This window comes from Pelmatolapia mariae, linkage group LG7, assembly GCF_036321145.2.
Source record: "Pelmatolapia mariae isolate MD_Pm_ZW linkage group LG7, Pm_UMD_F_2, whole genome shotgun sequence".
Classification (NCBI taxonomy): Eukaryota; Metazoa; Chordata; class Actinopteri; order Cichliformes; family Cichlidae; genus Pelmatolapia; species Pelmatolapia mariae.
Genome location: NC_086233.1, coordinates 7,818,698 through 7,838,310, shown reverse-complemented (window position 1 = coordinate 7,838,310; position 19,613 = coordinate 7,818,698). Strand labels below are relative to the sequence as shown.

The 19,613-nt window shown below is 39.4% G+C and overlaps 1 protein-coding gene across 1 annotated transcript in view; it reads right to left on the bottom strand.

The window, feature by feature from the left end:
- nrn1la (neuritin 1-like a) overlaps nucleotides 1-19,613 on the bottom strand; it is a 93,081-nt gene that overhangs the window by 20,454 nt on the left and 53,014 nt on the right. Inside the window, exon 2 of the mRNA XM_063480506.1 lies at nucleotides 3,432-3,576. Coding sequence (XP_063336576.1) covers nucleotides 3,432-3,576 — 145 coding nt within the window. The remainder of the gene's footprint in view (nucleotides 1-3,431; nucleotides 3,577-19,613) is intronic.

Here is a 19,613-nt window from a genome sequence, read left to right as displayed (position 1 = left end):
GAGACAGCAGTCTTTATATTTAAAGCCAAACTGAAATAAAAACAAGATTAAATCAGTATATCTTTGATTTATCTGTCTTTGGACTTGTATAGCCGGCATGAACTTCTAGACAAATTTATTATTAACACCCATCCAATTTTTCTTGCTTATTCCAGGTCCGGGTCATAGGGTAGGAGACTAAGCAGAGATTCACAGATTTCCCTCTCCCCAGCCATCTCCTCCAGCTCTATTCATGGTATACCACGAAATTCCAAGACCAGCAATGAGACGCAATATCTCCAGGATGTCTTCTGTCTGCCAAAGTCGGACATGCCCAAAAGACCTCACCGACGAGGTGTGAAAGGGGAGTGATCTCAACCACCTCAGCTGGCTCTTTTCTACTCTGAACCCCTCATAAAACAGTGAGGAACTGAGTCAGACTTTAAGGGAGAGCTTAGCTATCCTTCAGTGAAACCTCGTATCTGCCACTTGCTTCTGTGATCTTATTATTTCAGTTGCCATCCACAGCTTGTGATGCTAGCAATATAGATTGACCAGTAATGTGGGATTTAGCATATTTGTGTCCGTTTGCCTATGAAGAGCCTGCACGGCTGGGTATGCAACCTATGTAAAAATGACTGCATTTAAGCCAACTAAAAAAAACAACAAGCATATAGCTTGGCATGGACGACACCATGCATAGGCTGACTGCTGATTGGCTGAAAAGTGGTCTGCCATATAAAAGGCAGTGATAGCATAGTTCACCACATATAGAGAGAAGAGTGAAGAACAATCAAAGATCAACAGCATGAAAAGAACAGCCAATCTCTGCAGTGGACTGTTTTTAATACTTGTTTCACTTTAGCTCTTTGTCTCCCTGTTTCCAGCTAACCTTCCCCTCACCTAAGGCCATGTACACACTAATACGTTTTCGTTTGAAAACGCATCTTTTTCTCTCCATTTTGGCCTCCCGTCCACACTCAGACTGCGTTGTTGGTCAAGGAAAACTGAGCTTTTGGAAAATGCTCTCCAAAGCAGATACATTTAAAAACGGTGCTCGCGTCGCAGTGTGGACAGCGTAACCGCATGCTTTCGAAAATGATGATGCGTTTTAGTCATATGATGCAGTCATGTGGCCAATTAAACTAAGATAGCAGAGGGCATTATACAGCAGTTGTTTTGTTTGCTCCCAATTTTGACATCCCTATTAAAGATAAATATCAGTTTGTACATGCTCCAGATAGCTTTTCTTCAAATTCTTTAATTCTCACTCGCTTTTGCAACAACTCCACCTCATTGTCAGTCAATTTAAAAAGCTCCTCAACTTTTTGCCACGACATTTCAAAGAGTCGGAGAGTAAATAAACGGCAGATAGAAATGAGCAGGTCAAATCGTCTTACAGGACAATACAGGAACGTAAGCGTTTTCAGTCCTTTCAGTGTGGATGAACAACTGTTCGGAAATGATTGAAAACGATAGTGTTTGACGCGGAGCGTTTTTAGACAAAAACGCCATTTTCAAATTTATCCGGATTAGTGTAGACGTAGCCTAAGATTGGTGTAGGGACCTTAATCCTATGAAACTAGTCGTTCTCACCCAGATCACTGACTCTTGTCGCCTGCCCTCCTGGAACTCACTTACCTGCAAGTCAACAAACCAGCCGCCTCCCTCCACGAAGGACTCACCCTGTCCTCAAAGTAAGATAAAGTCAGTTGCACTCAGTCAGCTTTGCATTCTGCCTGAGGAACATTTATCTCTGGTTTGGCCGCATTAAGAGGGGTCCACCCTCCTAGTGGACCCCTGTAATTTGGACCGGTTGATCAACTCCAGTTGTCCCCGTGAACTAACTTCTAACTTCTAAATAGCATTGTTGCTGTTGCTGTCGATAAAGATGTTGAAACTGTTACAGCTTTCTTAGTTTTTGCTGCATTTACATCCTCCATCCTGCTTTGACTTAAATATTCTGTGACAGTAAACCAGTAACTGTGGTGGTATCTACTCACCAAACAGGCTTGAAGCTAAACATCCTGTTTTCACTCATAGCTTAAAACATTGTAGGCTCACAGTTGCAGCTTAGCATCAGTGTCAAATTAACTGTCATATAAAACAAAACAGTGAACAAGATAAACATGTTGAAATTGATCTCCATCACCATGATCTTTGTGTCTCTTTAAATGAGAGCTTCAATATTCCTCTCATATAACCCACTCTGTTCAATCATTTTTTATTTTATTGGGGAGCACATTCACAGTCCTGTGATGTTGACTCGTCAAAGACGCGGCACAAAGGCAAATGAATATTACGTTTGCAAAAGAGGAGGAATAAATAGATGAAATATAAACAGTTAATGTGTGTTTTGTGCTCCAGCATCTTCAGTATGATGGTATGCAAACAGCATAATATAACTACCATTTGTTCAGAATAGTTTTATTTTCAATGCCCAAGTTTACTTTTGGGTCAAAATGTTGGTATGTTAATCATATATGAAGTTTAATACCAACACAAAAACAGAGACTGGTATCAAAGTGACAGTTAGAGACCCACCAGTGGAACATCAAGTTAATAATAGTGACTTTTAGCGGTAAAAGGAAAAGTAATAATTAGCATCGTGAAGTGACGGGTAACCAGTTAAGCTACTCTTCTAAAAGGAGAGTGATTGAACTGCTCTACCTGAGAACTGACATGTGCTGGAGAGGGATAAAGCTAAAACAGTTAACTAAAACATGATGTCAGTGTAGATAATGCTAATCATCTAATCATTAGTAGACAATTAAGATAGTATCCTCATTTACCTTCACACACACTGTGAGCTGTGTCCCCGAATATCTCTGTAATAATTTTGACATTTTTTTTCTTTTTTATTTGTCCCAAATAAAATGTTTTGTACAAATAACTGCCGGAGGTTTAGTGACTTTTATCAAACATACTGTGGGGGAAGTGAACGTTCCCAACAATACTCTCATTTATGTTTTCACTAGACACTGCAGAGTGCAATTTAAAGGATGTAACGCCTTCTAAGTAAAGCACACGACTGAATTACGGCTTATTCTGCCTCACATTGACCGTTAAACTCTTTACAGGCAGCTCACATGTTCACACAGCATTATTTGAGAAAAATCAATTCATAACTGCATGTACAAAGGAAAGACCGAGTCTAGTGAGGAATTAGAGAGCCAAGACTTCAGTCTGTGGTACCAGATTGCACCATTCTTTGGCCTCTATCTGCCTTATTGATTTCAGACAGCAGGCTACTTTGGTGGAATTGCAAAATTCTTATCTAAACTTTTTTGCATGCTATTTCCAACTCCAAGAATCAGTAATTCTTTCCCAACAGAGCTTCTGTCTTTAATTTCTTAACCCACTCTCTTAAACAGCCAAATGCTCACTAACAAGTGTTTGAATACTGAAAGTGATCTGAGGGAAACTGCACTGTTGTGACTGCAGTGAATGACCTGCAGATGGAGTGTATCTCGTGCGTGTCCTCCTCCTTGCGGGCGCTGTCCGTCAAACTGTCGCCCAGAGCCATCAGACACTGAGCGAAACCCTTGTAGATGGAGTGACACCTTCTGGCTGAGACTGCAGAACACGGACTCAGCACTGGAAAACAAACACAAACACACAAAAAGTACGTAACTATTTGCAAAAACACAAGTACAGAGTAAAATTAAACTGAAAAATTAACTCATATAAAACAGATTAATCTGAGCCAAAATCTGACTGCAGTAGTTAGCAGTAAACGTAACACTTTGTTGTACCTAATTATAGAAAGTATATCAATGGAGCTGTTTGTTTAAGTTATAGGACTGAAGAGTTGAGTATAACCTACAGGTAGCTGTGGGCCTAACTTTGATCTTTTTCTCCCCTCAATCATTCCGAGTTTAAAGCCCACTGCTGATTTATGGCTTACAAGATGAGACACGTAAAGGCTCGGTGACCAGGAAATGGAAGAGAAAAGCCCAGTCGGAGTTGTTTTTATTCTCAGCAACAACCTACACAAATCATGTTTAAATGCTGCCAATACTCAGACTAATGAAAGCTCCCAGACAAGATGCCTATTTTCATTCAAAAAGAGGAAACACTTCAAATTCCATCGACGTAGTCTCCTTTCAGACATCTGAATCATCACCCATATCTCAAATTTGTTCGGCAATTTGAAGGCTAGTGTTATTTCCACTGATTTGTATTTCCAGCTCTGGAGAGCAGCCAACCAATTAGAGCCGACTATGAGGGATAAAAAATAGATGTCATCTCTTTTTCATGTTTCGTTAGCTGCCCATTAAAAAAAATGACTGTATTGGCAAGTGAGACAGATGCAATCAGGTAAGTTGTTTTAAGTCCACAAGCAGAAATAACTATTTCTATGTAAACACCTATATTTGTATATACCAGCAGCTGCTACTGTAGCTTCAGTGGCAGCTGCTTTTTATTTCCCATAATGAGAAATTTGGTAACAAACAAAGTCAATCTAAATAAATGAATGAAATCAAACAAGATGAGATTTCAGTCTGCTTTCCAGTTTACACAAATTCTTGATTATTCCTTCAGTTGTTCCTCTGACTTTTATTTTCTTGTTCATCACCATTTTATAGAAACAAAGCATAACAAACTAGTGTTAAATTCACAGTCAGTTATTTACGTGGCTGTTCACAGCTATGCCCGTCCAGAATCTTCTCATACTTGTTCAAGAAAGTTTGTACAGTCAACAGGCTTTAAAAGAGGGCACCCAATCCCAGTTTCACAATATGATCAGAATTTGTATCAGCTGGCTATTTTGACACAAAATCCATGAAACATATTTACAAATAGGCGCACAATGCAAAAGAAAACAGCCTGCATATGTCACGATCAGTCATATCACAATGATTGGGCATGCTAACTCATACAGAAGTGCATGCATCAATTAGTAGAACAGACCTGCCCCAACTAACTCTAATCAACTGCCATTTGAAAGATTGTATACATATGTATATAATGTATAGAGGTCATTGCAGATAAATCAGATAAATTCAGTTTTATTTATATAGCATGAAATCACAACAATGGCTGCCTCAAGGTGCTTTATATTGTAAGATGAAGACTCTACAATAATACAAAGAAAACAGAGAAAACCCCAACTATCATATGACCCCTATGAGCAAGCATTTTGGCAACGGTGGTAAGGATAAAATCCCTTTTAACAGGAAGAAACCTCCAGAAGAACCAGGTGAGGGGCGGCCATCTGTCGCGGTCGGTTGGGTTAACAGGAGGAAGACACTCTGTGAAAGAGAGGGTCTCTGGTTCTCTTAAGAGAATAAAAAGAAGCTGGAGCTCAGATCTGACACGATCATCACCTCTGAAGCTTCAAAACATCCGATCATGCTGGAACACACAGTAGCCTGGGACTAGTAAACAGTACTTTTCTATTGCTATTGTTCTATTTGAGCACTCAAAGCATGTTATGCAACATGCCTCAAAGTGCTTTCTATCTAATATTCACACTCCGATGAATGCATTGGGGTTCAGTATCTTGATCAAGGATGCTTTGCCATGCAGACTGGACACTCCTGAGCTACAGCTACCAATATGAGAAGTGTATACTGAAGTGAATGAGAGGAAATCCAATAGGTGCCAAGACATCGTGGAAGAGTGCAGAAACCTCTATGAGCTTGAAGTCGGATGGAGAGGTTTTGCAGGACATTCATTCTGCAAAGTCCTCATGTGCTTGGGACTTACAGGAGAGGCCAAGAGGAGGGCCATTCAATCTGTGAGCAAAGCTGCAGATAAAGTTACAAGGTGGTTTAGGATTAAGAGGGCTGATCTGTGGGTTGCTGCTGGGATGTAATTTGGGGCCTGCTCAACCTCAGGTCACCTGGTGTCTCATGTTTCGTCCCACTGTATCCTATGAGAATTTTTTTGCATACTATAGTGGAAAACAGATTTAAATGTAAAAGAAATATGAGGGAACATGAACAGCAGCATCTTTAGAGTTTCTTTAACACAACCAAACACTGAACGCAAGAGAGCACCCACCTGTCACTCAAAGCACCCACACCCTTAATAATGCATAAGTTTTATAAAAATTCACTTCCCTTGCAATCAGCTACTGAAACCTAAACCGATTTTCATACCAGGCTGTAAACATGTTTATTTCCGTTGTGTTTTGTGGCGACCGGCTCGCTTCTTTTGGCTCTGGCCTCAAACTGCACTTCCTCACCATTTGAGAAAGTTTATTTTTTGGGATTAACATATTCCCTTCATTTTCAGCCAGTTCAGATGAGCTACTTACAACTTATATAGGGTCACCTGATTATGTGGGTGATAGCAACCAGCTGCTTGTTTAAAATAACCATATGAAGAGGTGTTTCTGTTAGCATCTGTGGTAGCATCACTTGCTAAAGCTCCACCATGTCTAGCAGCTACTCTCTAATGCTGTCTGTCAGGTTTTTGGGACTGGATCACACTTTTTTTTTAAAAATGACAGAAATATTGCAGGTTGGAAAAAAGCAATAACCCCATGACGCTGAAACATAATAAAAGTGAGGGGGAAAGCTGTAGAATAGCAGATATTCTCTGATTGTCCTCTTTTACGCGTATAAAGTCACTTCATTCAGTCTTCAAATCAGAATTGATTTTGAAGCTTTACATTTACAGCTTGAATGAGAAATATGCTAACTGCAGAAATACAAATAACCTTTCAGAAAAGGATACAACCAGAAGCAACAACAACAAATCTGTCATGTGTCAAGCAGCTCAAGTAGCATCATATCAGTTGTCAGCGTGCATTGTTGGGACACAACAAGCAAGACGAGCTGTTTGCTGTCACTTCAAAGTATCTGGTAAAGATTAGGGGAGCATGCTTGACAGAGGGGGAATACAACGCTTCATATTAAAAATGCAGTTTCCGGTGTCAGAAAGTGGTACAGACCCACCTAAATTACAGGTGAATTCAAGTTAAATGACATTGTCTGATGTTATAGTTTGAAGTGAATACTTCAAATCAAGTCATAAATTTGTTAAATATATTACAGATTTGAGGTTAACTGTTCTCAGCATGATGATTCATCCCTATATGACACATCGAGAGAAATAAAAAAATATAGAGGCCATTCAAAAATCTGCTTCTTGTTTGTTTGTGTATGAAAATTCTCTGAGGACATAAAAAATCTGCCACTAAAGTGCAAATGCCACTCCCGAGAGCCCCAAGTCACATAGCTGTTTACAGCATCTCATCTGTCACACTTGAGTTTGGAAAGAAGAGGAAGTTCTTCCACAGATGCACAATTAGGTGATGCATTTTGAAGTAATAATTTAAAAAGTGTTGCGTGTTTTGGTCTTGCGCTGGTATTTACTGAGGCCTGAAATGGCAGAGAACCAAGCTTTCATGTACGCGCTGCAGACAACGAGAGCTTTTTCAGGGCAGAGGCACGAGTGTTTGATTCAGATGATTCTTTCTCATCTTTCAAGCAGCAGCAAATGAATATGAATCAGAGGCCTGAGACGACTTCAGGGACTGGTAAAGTGTCATGAAAGCAAAAGAAGGAATTATTCCATCACAGGCTTTTAACTTTTTGTCACTTTTAATTCTAATCTCAACATTTCAAACTTGATTCCCAAAAACAAACCAATCAGCTCTTTATAAAATAGACAAGGGGGATTCACCATCCTGAGCCAGAAAAATAAACCCTATTCTTCGGAAAATATGTTTTTTATAATAATGACTTGTCTTCCCAATTAAACTGCCAAGGAATATGTAATGATTGTGGGTTTACATAAAATACTTTTCCCCCCAGTAATACAATTATGTGCCTCCCACAAGCTAGAGGCAAGTGGTAAGGGATAGTCAAACTTCGATGCCATTATTTAGGAATTGTTGGTTAAATGTTGCTAAATTTGCTCATCATTTTTATATCAAATTAATGCTTTGCCTTTTCCAGTTTAAATCTAAACTAGAAGACACCGGATCTGTATCCTCAAATATATAGCCTGTTGAAAAGAACAGCAGAGGACAAGCATACACAGTCACCCTGAGCTGTGTTGTAAAGAGTGTATTAATGTGAAAACAACAGGTAGATTAATAATGAATCAAATTAAATCCATCCATTCATTTTCTGCTGCTTTTCCAGGTCTGTGGAGCAGTCTCTTAGAGATGCCCAGATCTTTCTCTCCCCAGCCGCCTCCTCCAGCTAATCCAGGAAGACACAGAACCTCTCCAAAGCCAGCTGATAGATACAATCTCTCCAGCAAGCCCTGGATCTTCCAAGAGCTCCCCCCGGTTGGACGTGCCCCGAACACCTCACCCAAGAGGTACACGGGAGGTATCTTGGTAAGATACATAAAGACCCCTTCAAACACAGACGATCAGGGCTGAAAAGGCTGTTATTCAACTGGCTTTTGAAAAATATTATTGGAAGGTTGATGGAAGAAAAATTGTGGTAGGAAAAGGTGCAGCCTTGAGAGGACTGTCAAGAAAAATCAACTCAAGAGCTTGGGAAGGCTTCACAAGGAAAGGACTGAGGCGGGTTTCAGTGCATCAACCATGAAAACGTCATCATGCACAGATGTCTTTAGGAAACGAGTTGCAGCTCTTACATTCCTAATATCAGGACAGTCCTGAAGCAGAGACTACGTCAGAAGAATCATACCTGGGCTAGGGAGAAAAAGTACTGCAGTGTTGCTGAGTGGCCCAAAGTCTTCTTTTTAGATGAAAGTAAACTTTGCATTTCATTTGAACATCAAGGTCCTAGAGTGTGGAGGAAGAGTGAAGTTGCACAGTATCCAAGGTGTTTGAAGTCCAGTGTGAAGCTTCCGCAGTCTGTGATGATTTGGGGTGCCGTTTCACCTGCTGGTGTTGGAGGCGGTCGGGTCCACTGTGTTTTAACAAGTCCAAGTCAACACAGCATCTACTAGGAGGTCACTTTATTCCTCCACCTCCTGACAAGCTTTATGGAGACACCAATTTCCCTCTCCAGCAGGACTTAGCGCCTCCCCACAGTGCCAACTTGCATGGCCTGAACACCACAGAGAATCTATGGAGTATTATAACGAGGAAGAAGAGAAACACCAAACCCCCAAAAAACGATGGGCTGAGGGCTTCTGTCAAAGCAACACAGGCTTCAATAATACCCACTGACTAATTTTAAGACATATTCTAATAATTTAAGTAAATGGATTTTTTTTAACTCTTATTTATTTTTAGTTATTTTTTAATTTGAATCTTATTTAAATTGAAAAAAATATGAACAGTTTATGAGAGTCATTATTAATTTGCCATAGAGTGCGCTTATCTTGCTACACCTTTCCTCACTAGCAACTCTTTCATTCTTGATTTTTTTTTTACACAGGTAAGTACGTCCCAGATTCATTGCTTCAGGTGGAGGATAGACAGGAAATCAATAGAACACCTGACGTGTGTCTGGAAACACTAAGTCACCTGTCACTTCACCTCACAGCTGAGAGGTGACGGGTTGAAACAGAAAACAAACATGCCTGATTTACACAAAGATTTCAGAATTATTTTGGTTTATGGCGTTTCCTTACCTCCACCTTCTGTCTCCTCACTAGTGATGAAGAAGGTGAAAACAAGAGGAGGTGCAATAAAATGTTTTGGCAGATTCTTTCTTTTGCCATCTGCTGCTTATTCCTGTCTTTCCTTTTTTTAAAAAATGCATCTGCCTGCTCTTTCATCTCGAGGCTCCTGCCTTGTGATGGGCCACGCACACCAATGACTAGCTGCTTATTGAATCACAATGTTTGAATAGTTATCACTGCATACACATGAGATTAAAAAAAACAGCCTTTTCTTCTTACAAAAACTATAATATTTATCTTTAATTATACCTTCTTAGGTAACTCTGTGTTAGATATAACTGGACATATCTACAGGTTTTGGTTATTAGTTATACAGTGGAGGGGGCATACTATGGTTACACTACATTAAAAACTGGACACCATGTACAAGTCTAAAATAGCTATAACAATGAGTCAGCTTATAGCGCTGGCTCTCTGGGACACAGTAAAGTAAGCAAAATGGATATATTAATAGATAAAACCTCTGTGGAGGAGTCTGCATGCTTAGAAATAAAAGCACTTTTTTGCATTCAAGCACAGTTCAGCTTTGGTGGCTTCAGAGTTAATGTTAGTGACCCACAGTCATCGGCTGTGGAAAAACAAAACAAAAGGGAAATTTAATGTAGCAAACATAATTAGAGTTGTAAAACGATCGAAACTCTTTTGGGAGCTCCTCTGGTTCTTAAAGTTTTTGTCAGAAAAATTGGTGACCCCCAAATTTAAATATCAGTCAAAGATAACACAAGTAAACAGAAAATGCAGTTTCTAAAGGAAGGAAAAAACTCCAAACCTACATGGCCCTGTGTGGAAAAAGTGGTTGCACTCGAAACCTAATAACCCTTAGCAGCAACAACTGCAATTAACTGCTTGCAATAACTGGCAATGAGTCTTTTTCAGCACTGTGGAGGAATTTTGGCCCACTCATCTTTGCATTATTGTTGTAATTCAGCCACATTGCAGGGTTTTCCAGCATGAACTGCATTTTTAAGGTCATGCCACAGCATCTCAATCAGAATCAAGTCAGGACTTTGACTAGGCTGCTGCAAAGTCTTTGTTTTGTTTTGTTTTTTAAGCCATTCAGAGGTGGACTTGTTGGAGTGTTTTGATCATTGTTGAACCTAAATGTGTTTCAGGTTGAGGCCACAAACAGATGGCTGGACATTCTCCTTCAGGATGTTTGGATGTTGTTCTGGGTTCTTTTGTGACCTCTTGGATGAGTCGTTCTTGCACTCTTGGGGTAATTTTGATCTCCTCCTCACTCCTGGGAAGGTTCACCGCTGTTCCATGTTTTCACCATTTGTGGATAATGGCTCTCACTGTTCCCACAGCTTTAGAAATGGCTTTATAGCCTTTTCCCAACTAAGAGATCTCAGTGACTTTGTTTCTCATTTGTACTTCAATTTCCTTAGATCACAGCATGATGTCTGGCTTTTGAGGATCTTTTGGTCTACTCCATTTTCTCTTCTTTATTGAGAATGGGTATGGACGTCATCAGGTTTGGGTGTGGCTAGAAAAACTGAACTTAGCTTTCCATTAGCTTTCATTTCCCTTTTTATTTTTATTCCTGTTAATAATAAACAACTTTATCTAGATGATTTGAAAGATTTTAAGTGTGACAAACGTACAAAAAAAAATCAGGAAGAGGGCAAACACTTTTTCAGATCACTGAACAAACATACAGAATATGTTAAAGCACAAAAAGAGTCAGTGTCTCATGACAGTGCCATGTGTTTGTGTTCATGTTTGGGTAAAAAATTAGGAGAAAAAAAATCCAGGAGAAAAGGTAAGAAATTTAAAGAAAGCATCTCGGGTGCTTCTTTCAAAGACAGAACGATGCTCAAAGACAGACGAGGCATACAGCAATTACAAATATTAGAATATTAGAATCCAACAGTGCAGGAAATAAAGAGTACTCAAAGAAATCAGTTGCAGCAAACATGTAAATATGGATCCAAACAAATAATGTGTTCTCCCACTGAAGATGAAACCAGTAACTTGAAGAAGCAGGAGCAGCTCTCACTGATACTATGATAATAGTGCACACAAACTTTCTAGACTTTACACAAGCTAAAAGGTTAGTTGCTTAAAGATTTAAAGCTGGGGGATAACCATCATGTTTCTGGCATAATCAGACAGAGAAATCCATAATAACCTTTGAGCATATTGTAATTCAGAGAAGGAACTAGACTCCTGCCACTCCTCTGGGCTTTGTTTTCAGGATTTATAAAACCTTGCTCATAGCATGTCTTTATAGACCAGGGATTGGACAGTTCAGTCCAGCATTGACTCATTTTTTATGCATGTAAAGCTTTTTGGCATATTCCTTCGCTCATCTTAAGTGAACAGGGCAGAGCCGCAAAACAATAGGTTTATTTTTTTTTAAATGTGCATTTTTCCCATAGTTTCTGCCTAATGCACCTAAAAGAACAAAATACTTCAAACAGGACAATATCTGATGCTGTTATGGGCTGTAATTTTAACTATAGTGCTCAAAAATGTCCCCAATGCGACATGATGCAGGGCCTCAACAATCAGACTGAATAACGCAGATTTAAATCTAAAAACTTTTTGCTAAAATAGATGTGTATGTATACAAAAGAGTATTTCTAAAGTTAAGCTAAAATATCTGTAGGAAACTCAAGACAGGTGACATAAAAAGCTGAGGCAGCATTACAAAACAGTTAGCTCATCCCAGAGGAGCCTCACAGTGACTTGTGACAGCCATCTCTCCTGAAGAGCGAGATCGTTTTGGAGCTGATAGTGACCGAGCTAAAATGGCTCTCTTCAATGGTGTGACAGGCACAGATGCATCATGTCATAATTAGTGTACAAGACGGCGGAGGTAACACTGCTGAAGAGTGTGTCTGTCCCAGAAGAGGCTTGTCGTGATGGGTAAAAGTCAAGAGAGGAACCACGGCTGTACCCTGGCAGGTGAACAGGAGATGCTAATTGGGTCAGACACTGCATCGCCACAGCTCCTCCCCACCTCCCCAGAGATTTACTGTTTAATATTTAATAAACCAGAGCTTCTCCTATTCTCATTTTCCTTTTGTGTTTTTTTTTTAAGGAATCCTATTGATTTCAGGCCTGGTTGTTCACAAAGTTTGAAGATTATTGGCTTCACTCATCTCCATCAAGTTTTAATGAAGACCTGAGGAGGAAAAAACAGCTGGAGTAGGAGAAAAGATGAATGTGTGAGAGAAAAAAAGGAGACAATAGGGGAAGACGAGAGGACGAGTAATGACCAATAAAGGAGCACAAGGTACAAAAAAAAAAGTGTGACTGTGAAGAGAAGCTGCCGAAGGACATATAGGAAAAGACCGTTTTTCTTTCACAATGGGCGTAATGCTGTGACCTTACTTTTTAAGTTCAAGTTAAAGCTGTGACAGGTCACCAAGCTGTTGTTTACCAAAAAAGAGTTCCCATGTTTCCCTCAAAATCATTTTTAAAGAAAGTTTTTGTTCAGTATTTTTTTTAATCTATCACAAAGCCTAGTGAGGTAACTTCAAGTTTAACCCTGAGTAATATTGACTAATCAAATGATTCACGTGAAAATATTCAAACTAATACATGTAAGAAAAAAAGTGTTCTAAATACTCAAAAGAGTAGAAAGGCACTGAATAAATACCAGCTCAATTTAATTCAATTTTATTTACAGTTGCTTCAATGCACTTTATATTTTAAGATACAGAACCTACAGTAATACAGAGAACATGCCAACAATCAGATGACCCACTTCATTAAGCACTTGGTGACAGGGGGAAAGAAAAACTCTTTTTTAACAGGAAGAAACCTCCAGCAGAACCAGGCTCAGTGAGGGGCAAGCACCTGCTGTGACCAGTTGGGGGTGAGGGGAGGAAAATAGAACAAAATACACACAGTGGAAAAGAGAGAGATTAGTAATAACTAATTACTAAATCCAGAGTGGTCTCTAAACACACAGTGAAAGAGGTGAGTGAAGAAGAAAACCTCAGTGCATCATGGGAAGCCCCCAGCAGCCTAAGCCTATGTAGCATAGCTAAGGGAGGGTTCAGGGTCGAGTCATAACTATAAACTTTATCAAAAAGTAAAGTGTTAGTACAGAGTGTCTCTGTTTGCTGAATCCAAACTGTCCATGTTAGTTGTTTTCCATGTTCGCTGTCATACTATTGAAAAATTGCTGAAACTGGGAAAAAAAAGACTAAAACTGTCATGAACATGCCAAAAGAATAAATTGCTTATATTTAAGCAGTGCCTTAATTTAATTTTAATTATACTCCCATCTTAAATCTGTGGTCAGATGGGCAGTGAAAGTCTTCAGCCCTCACTGCTTTCCTTTCCTCATTAGTCGTGCATTCCTTCCCGGCTTTAAGTGGACCTGTCCAGTCTTAGCATGCAAAGTGCTTTTGAGTGGCCTACTATACATACTGTACAGTATTCCTCCTATTGCACATGCTTTGACACACTGTCTTCACTGCAGTAAACTGTGTTTGGTGTGTATTACATGTAAAGCTTTGGATTTTAGGATTTTTTTCAATATTATATCTTTTTTGTTTGTTTGTAAAATATATCTCTCTGCTGCCAGGAGACACCTGCCTATCCAATCAAAATTGCTCCCAACAAACATAGATGTTTACATCAGCGCTGTAATTTGCACTAATCAACCGAACAACTACTACTGTTATAACTTGCACATTATTTTTCTCAGTTTATATATACTAACTTATTGGACGTTACACGTTTACTTTTTAATGCACAGGTACAATGCACAATCTATACTTTTTCTAAATATTCTAAATATTCTTAATTATTTAAACATTTTCCAGTACCCTGCTCTGTCTGCACACTACAACCTGGGTTTGCCATTTTTATCTGTACAATAATCTTAATAACTGTACAGTATTCTGTTTTTGTAACTATTGTCCATGATGTAAATATTTTTTTCTGTAAAAAAAAATTGTGTGTGTTTTTGTTCTGTGTTCTGTTCTGTTTGTATATGTGCTTTTTTTTTTTGCTGCTGTTACAACCAAATTTCCCCTTGTGGGACAATTAAAGGATCATTCTATTCTATTCTATTCTATTCTATTTACCCCCAGACTCATTGGTTTGATTTATCAAGTTGATATCGCTTAGCGGGATTCCTAAGGAAAGGGTAGTTGAATCCAGAAAAGGAAAAAAAAAATATCCTAGCACTAGTGAACTTGCTTTGCTCTTCGCTGATAGTAAAGTTGTCCATGTTTGTGATTGGTCATTGCCAACGCTACGTCTTTTAACCCTAAGGTAAGCCTGGGCTAACAGTGCCCTGAATAAATCCCTGTGCTTAAAACAAAACTATGACACTGGCATCTTATCTCACTCTCATTCAAGGGAAAAACTGAATAAGAGAGAGTAATTACCCCGTTATATGTTGAAATCTTCTTTTACATTACTACAACTGTCTCATAAAAAAATAACAATGTGCTGTTACAAAAGGATGGCACATTTTCCTAATAGGTACCAAATTATTGCAGTAATGTGTTTACATAGGAATTATGTCTAATTCAGTCGTTTGCATGAAGGAAATGTAAATCAACAGGATATAGGGTAGTCCCATGATGCACCGATTTGAATTTCAACACTTCTGGTGAAGAGGTCCTCTTCAAAAACGTGTTTTATAATTATCTCCACAAGCCGCTATTGAAACTGGAATGACTACTCGGAGTGCAGCTGGGAAATTAAGGCAGGAAAGCACATCTGTTCAACTGGCAGGAATTTGTTGTCTCTGGTTTGGCTTGTAAACTAATCATCTGGTTGCAAGACTGGATAGGAGATTTTCCACTTCATGCTGAGGTTACCAAGCAGAGGGGTCTGACAGAGCAAGGGTTAATGTTTTTACACTGTGATCTCACATCAAGACGACACCCCAGAATCAAATGATTGACATGTAAACTTACCATAGATTTGCATAATAATGTATTTTATCTGAAATCAAATCAAGCCAGGATTGAAACTCAAAGAACTCAAGGTCATCACTTTCATTCACGTTAACTGCAGTCTTATCTGAGCTGAGATTTGGTAAGCTGGACTCATAAATTAGATTCATGCTTAGTATAAACAGCAGTTCACCTTTTGTCATCACTATGGATTGCAGTGAGGTTCTATAAGCACAGGTCTTTGCACCAGCAGACAACAGACAGATCAATGATTAAAAATGTCAGTCTCAACATCAGATTATCCAATCCAGGATAATAAACAACGTTTATCATACTAGTTAGCGGCTCCGGCTCCTGTCAGCTCACATCACATTTTCTTCTGTATTAATCAACAGCCCACGCCATTTAGATGTACTAAATGAAGTGGCGAGGCAGGGAGATGCCCGGTGGTTTACAGGCTAGAAGAATTAGAGGTAGATGAGAGCCGTGCTGGTGTGTTGCACAACGCTGATCCAGTCAGAACACAGAACAGTGATGTTTCCAGACGGCTGCCCAGTGTACATGGTTGCTAAGCAACTTTTCATAGTGTAGTCTAGTCAAAACTTTTTCACATCACACAAACTGTCCAAAAAAAAAAAAGCTAAAATTTCACAGCACAATGCTGGATCTAAAAGTTAAAGGCACAACCAAGATCCCACTAGAAGCTCCTAGGCCATACTTAACATGAGCATCTCTCTTGTAATGTCTCTGACATGATACTGACTTGTGTACATTTCCCAAATGTTCACTGCAGTTTCTAAAAAGATTATCACATGCAGCATATCTGCTGATTAAATGGCCTTTAAACACTGCATGTTTTATGTTGCCACCGTGTACATAATGAGAATATTGCAGTATATAGGTTCAACATCTGTGCTGGAAAATAATAACTCTGACCAGTCAACACTGGATGAAAAGTGATCACAAAACCTACCTTGTAACCTGAGGTTAACATGTAAAAGCTCTAACAAAGAATACTCTATAATGTTACTTCTCTATAATGTAGTGCTTCTCTCAAGTGGTTCCTCACAGCAAGAAGATCCTGGGTCTGAATCCAACAGCCAGTTGGGCCTTCCTGTCTGGAATTTGCTCTCTCTGAGGCTGCGTGGGCATGCATGTTTAACTGGTGATCATAAATCGGCTGTAAGTGTGAATGGTTGTCTGTTTCTCTGTGTTAGCCTTGTGATACACTGACAGTCTGCCCACAACGTACTCAACCTTTTGCCATATGGCAGCTGGGATAGGTTCCAGCCCCTCCAGAAGCCTTGACTAGCTTCTGTTTCTCTAGGGCCTTGCTAGCATAGCTGATCAACAACACAAAGACATACACACTTGTGCTACCATTCTTTTTTATACATTTTAAAAGTAAAACCTGATAGTTCTTATGCCATAGGAATGTGCTATCGCCATCACAGAATCACCTTTTTGGACATCACGGACCAGAGAAATCAAGCTGAGATGAAGGTAAAGTCCTGAAAAGATGTGTCCGGGGTCACAGTAGGCCAACAGTCAATCTGTTGCTAAGTGTAATTTGATGTGTATTCTGGGGTTTGACCTCAAGCCCTGCTTAGTGCAAGCTGGGACAGCTCCATTCCCTTTTAGAGGGGATAAGCAGGTTAAGAAAATAAATCACTGAACAAGTCCAAATCTGAATTTAAATAACATGGGTCTGCTGAGAATTATTAAAGCACTTGCAGGACTTTCTCCATTAGTCAGTAGCAGGAACTGCCAAGGTTAGTGCAGATGTGCACTCACTCGTCTGAACTTCAATGAACTGCCCTAACATGGCCGATTTAAACTCTGAAACATCACAACTTTGCAGAGATGTATTTCCGAGAGGTTGCTAAAATATAGACATACATAGAAACAATATAAATAGAAGAGTGATGCAGGGGAAGACAAATCACATTTGAAACTCCAAATGCTTATTGAACATATAACTCCAACTGCAGGGGACTCCTCAGTGCCGAGAGTAGCAGGCAGATCAATGAAGCGACAGCCGATCAACTGCTTCTCAACCTGCCTTGATTAATATTTGATATCTGAACTAAGACTGAGCCCAAGGAGAGAGAAATAAAAAGCACAGTGGGAGAGGAGAGGTCGAGTGACTGATTGATATAGGCAGCGTGAGAAATCTCCAGGCTTTGCAGATTTGATTGCAATCGGAGAGAAATAAAGAGGATCAAAAGATATGAAGAAGTGTAGAAAAACATTTTTCTGATGAGGCTGATGAATTGCTCTGATAAATAGTATTTGTTTGGCACAACAGTTTAGAACTATTGATGTTAGGAAACATTGCTCTCACTTCACCCAGTGCGCTGGGTTATTAAATCAATATGACAAATGCTGAAGGACCAGGCCGACTTTCTTCTGGGTTTTTCAAATTGTCAACAAATCCTATGAAAAGACCGAGGGTGTGTAATTCTGCCTGTCAGTACTTTATGGCTCATCAGCCCACTGCTCCTGAATAAAGATAATCAGACTAGAACTACAAATATACAGAGACATTTTTCTAAAAGGTGATGGGTTATCTTTAAATATCTGTTAGCTTCTTTGCTGAGGCAGGTCAGCTCAAAAAGCTCTTGGACCCCGGGTGCACCTATTGGCAATTATATTTGAATAAAACGATTTGTTTTATATGGAATTATTGGAAATCGGCTGCCAAAGCAAACCAGCAGCTGATATGATAAATGTTCTCATGTTCATAATAGGGCCTGCCTTTCAGACTGTCTAAAATACCCTGAATTACTATGTATTACTTTTTTAAAATCGAATCTAAACTCCTCCCATTTGATTTCTGTAAATTCATTTTACCTTTCATCCAGATTCCCCTTTATACTCCGGCACTCTGTTTCTGAAGCGATTCACATCAAACCTGCATTATTCATGACTGCCTACTCCAACTGGCTGGACAAGTGGCCGCCGGTTCAGTTTCAGTCACCTGAATACCATTAAATGAATAATGCAAATTTACTTTAGTGTGAGTAATATATGGGGTACATAGTGATCTATAAACAGGAGCTGATTCCTGAATAGGAAGGAGGACGAGCTGTTGTCGAGACTTCAACAAGTCGGTATTTTGCTTCGGTATAATTAGAGGTCACTAGTTTGGCTTCAGCACCACTTGCCAAAGAGGTGAGATCAATACACAAAGGGTCGCAGAGGATTATGTTTTGTGACATTGGTGATTCCTTTGTTTTTCTAATCCAATCAAAAGTTTGGCTTTTGTGGTTATGAGTTACATGTGTCTCTGTTGTGATAAACTGTAGGTTGCCATGAAATTTACCTCATACAGTCACGATCTTCAGCAGGACAAATGTTAATAGATTTTTTTGAGGCCTTAACTTTTCTTTTAGCACAATCTTCAAGCAGAGCCAAACATCTACAGAACTAGTGACTCATCAACTTTAGCTATATAGTATATTCAGCATTAAAAAAAAAGAAGCTGGCACTCTTTTAATGTTAAAAGACTGGTCTTGGGATCTACCAAAGCGATGCTTTGTGAGTTTGTGACTGAAAGCTGAAAGCTGGAAACATTTATGAATTCGACTGGCATTATTGCAAATGTATTCGTTGGAGTTTCCCTTTCAAAGTGCAAAATTGCAAGATGCCACCGAGAATGTTCAAGGTTAGCTTTGCACACTTCTGGTCCTCAGTCTTGGCATTTTAACATAACAGAGAGGACGTGTAGGGATGGAGTGAGAGGAGGATAGCTGCTAAGTTAGAAAAAAGCATTTATGCCATGGATGCATTATCAGTTTTACAGCAAGCAGTTTCCAGTCTCTAAGAATCGCCTGCACATTGTTGCTCAGAGATAAGCAATTCTTTGCCTTGTCAGAGTTGTGCACACTGAGCTCTCAGTGTGCACAACTGAGAGAAGTCAAATTTCATCTAGTTTGCCTTTTGTAAGGATACTCTTGTCTTGTGTTGCCTCTATTATATAACAAATTGATAAAATGTAGCTGTTAGTATATTCCACACTAATACTGTGGAATATATAATGAATCTATCCAGTGTCACTGGATGCAGTTGGACATTTTGCTGAAACACTAACCACACTGATGTCCTTTTTGTTGCCCACAGCTTGAAATGTGTCTGATTAGATACCAATGGAATCGAGCAGCATGCAGTAAAAATGAGAGCACTCTGCACATCTGT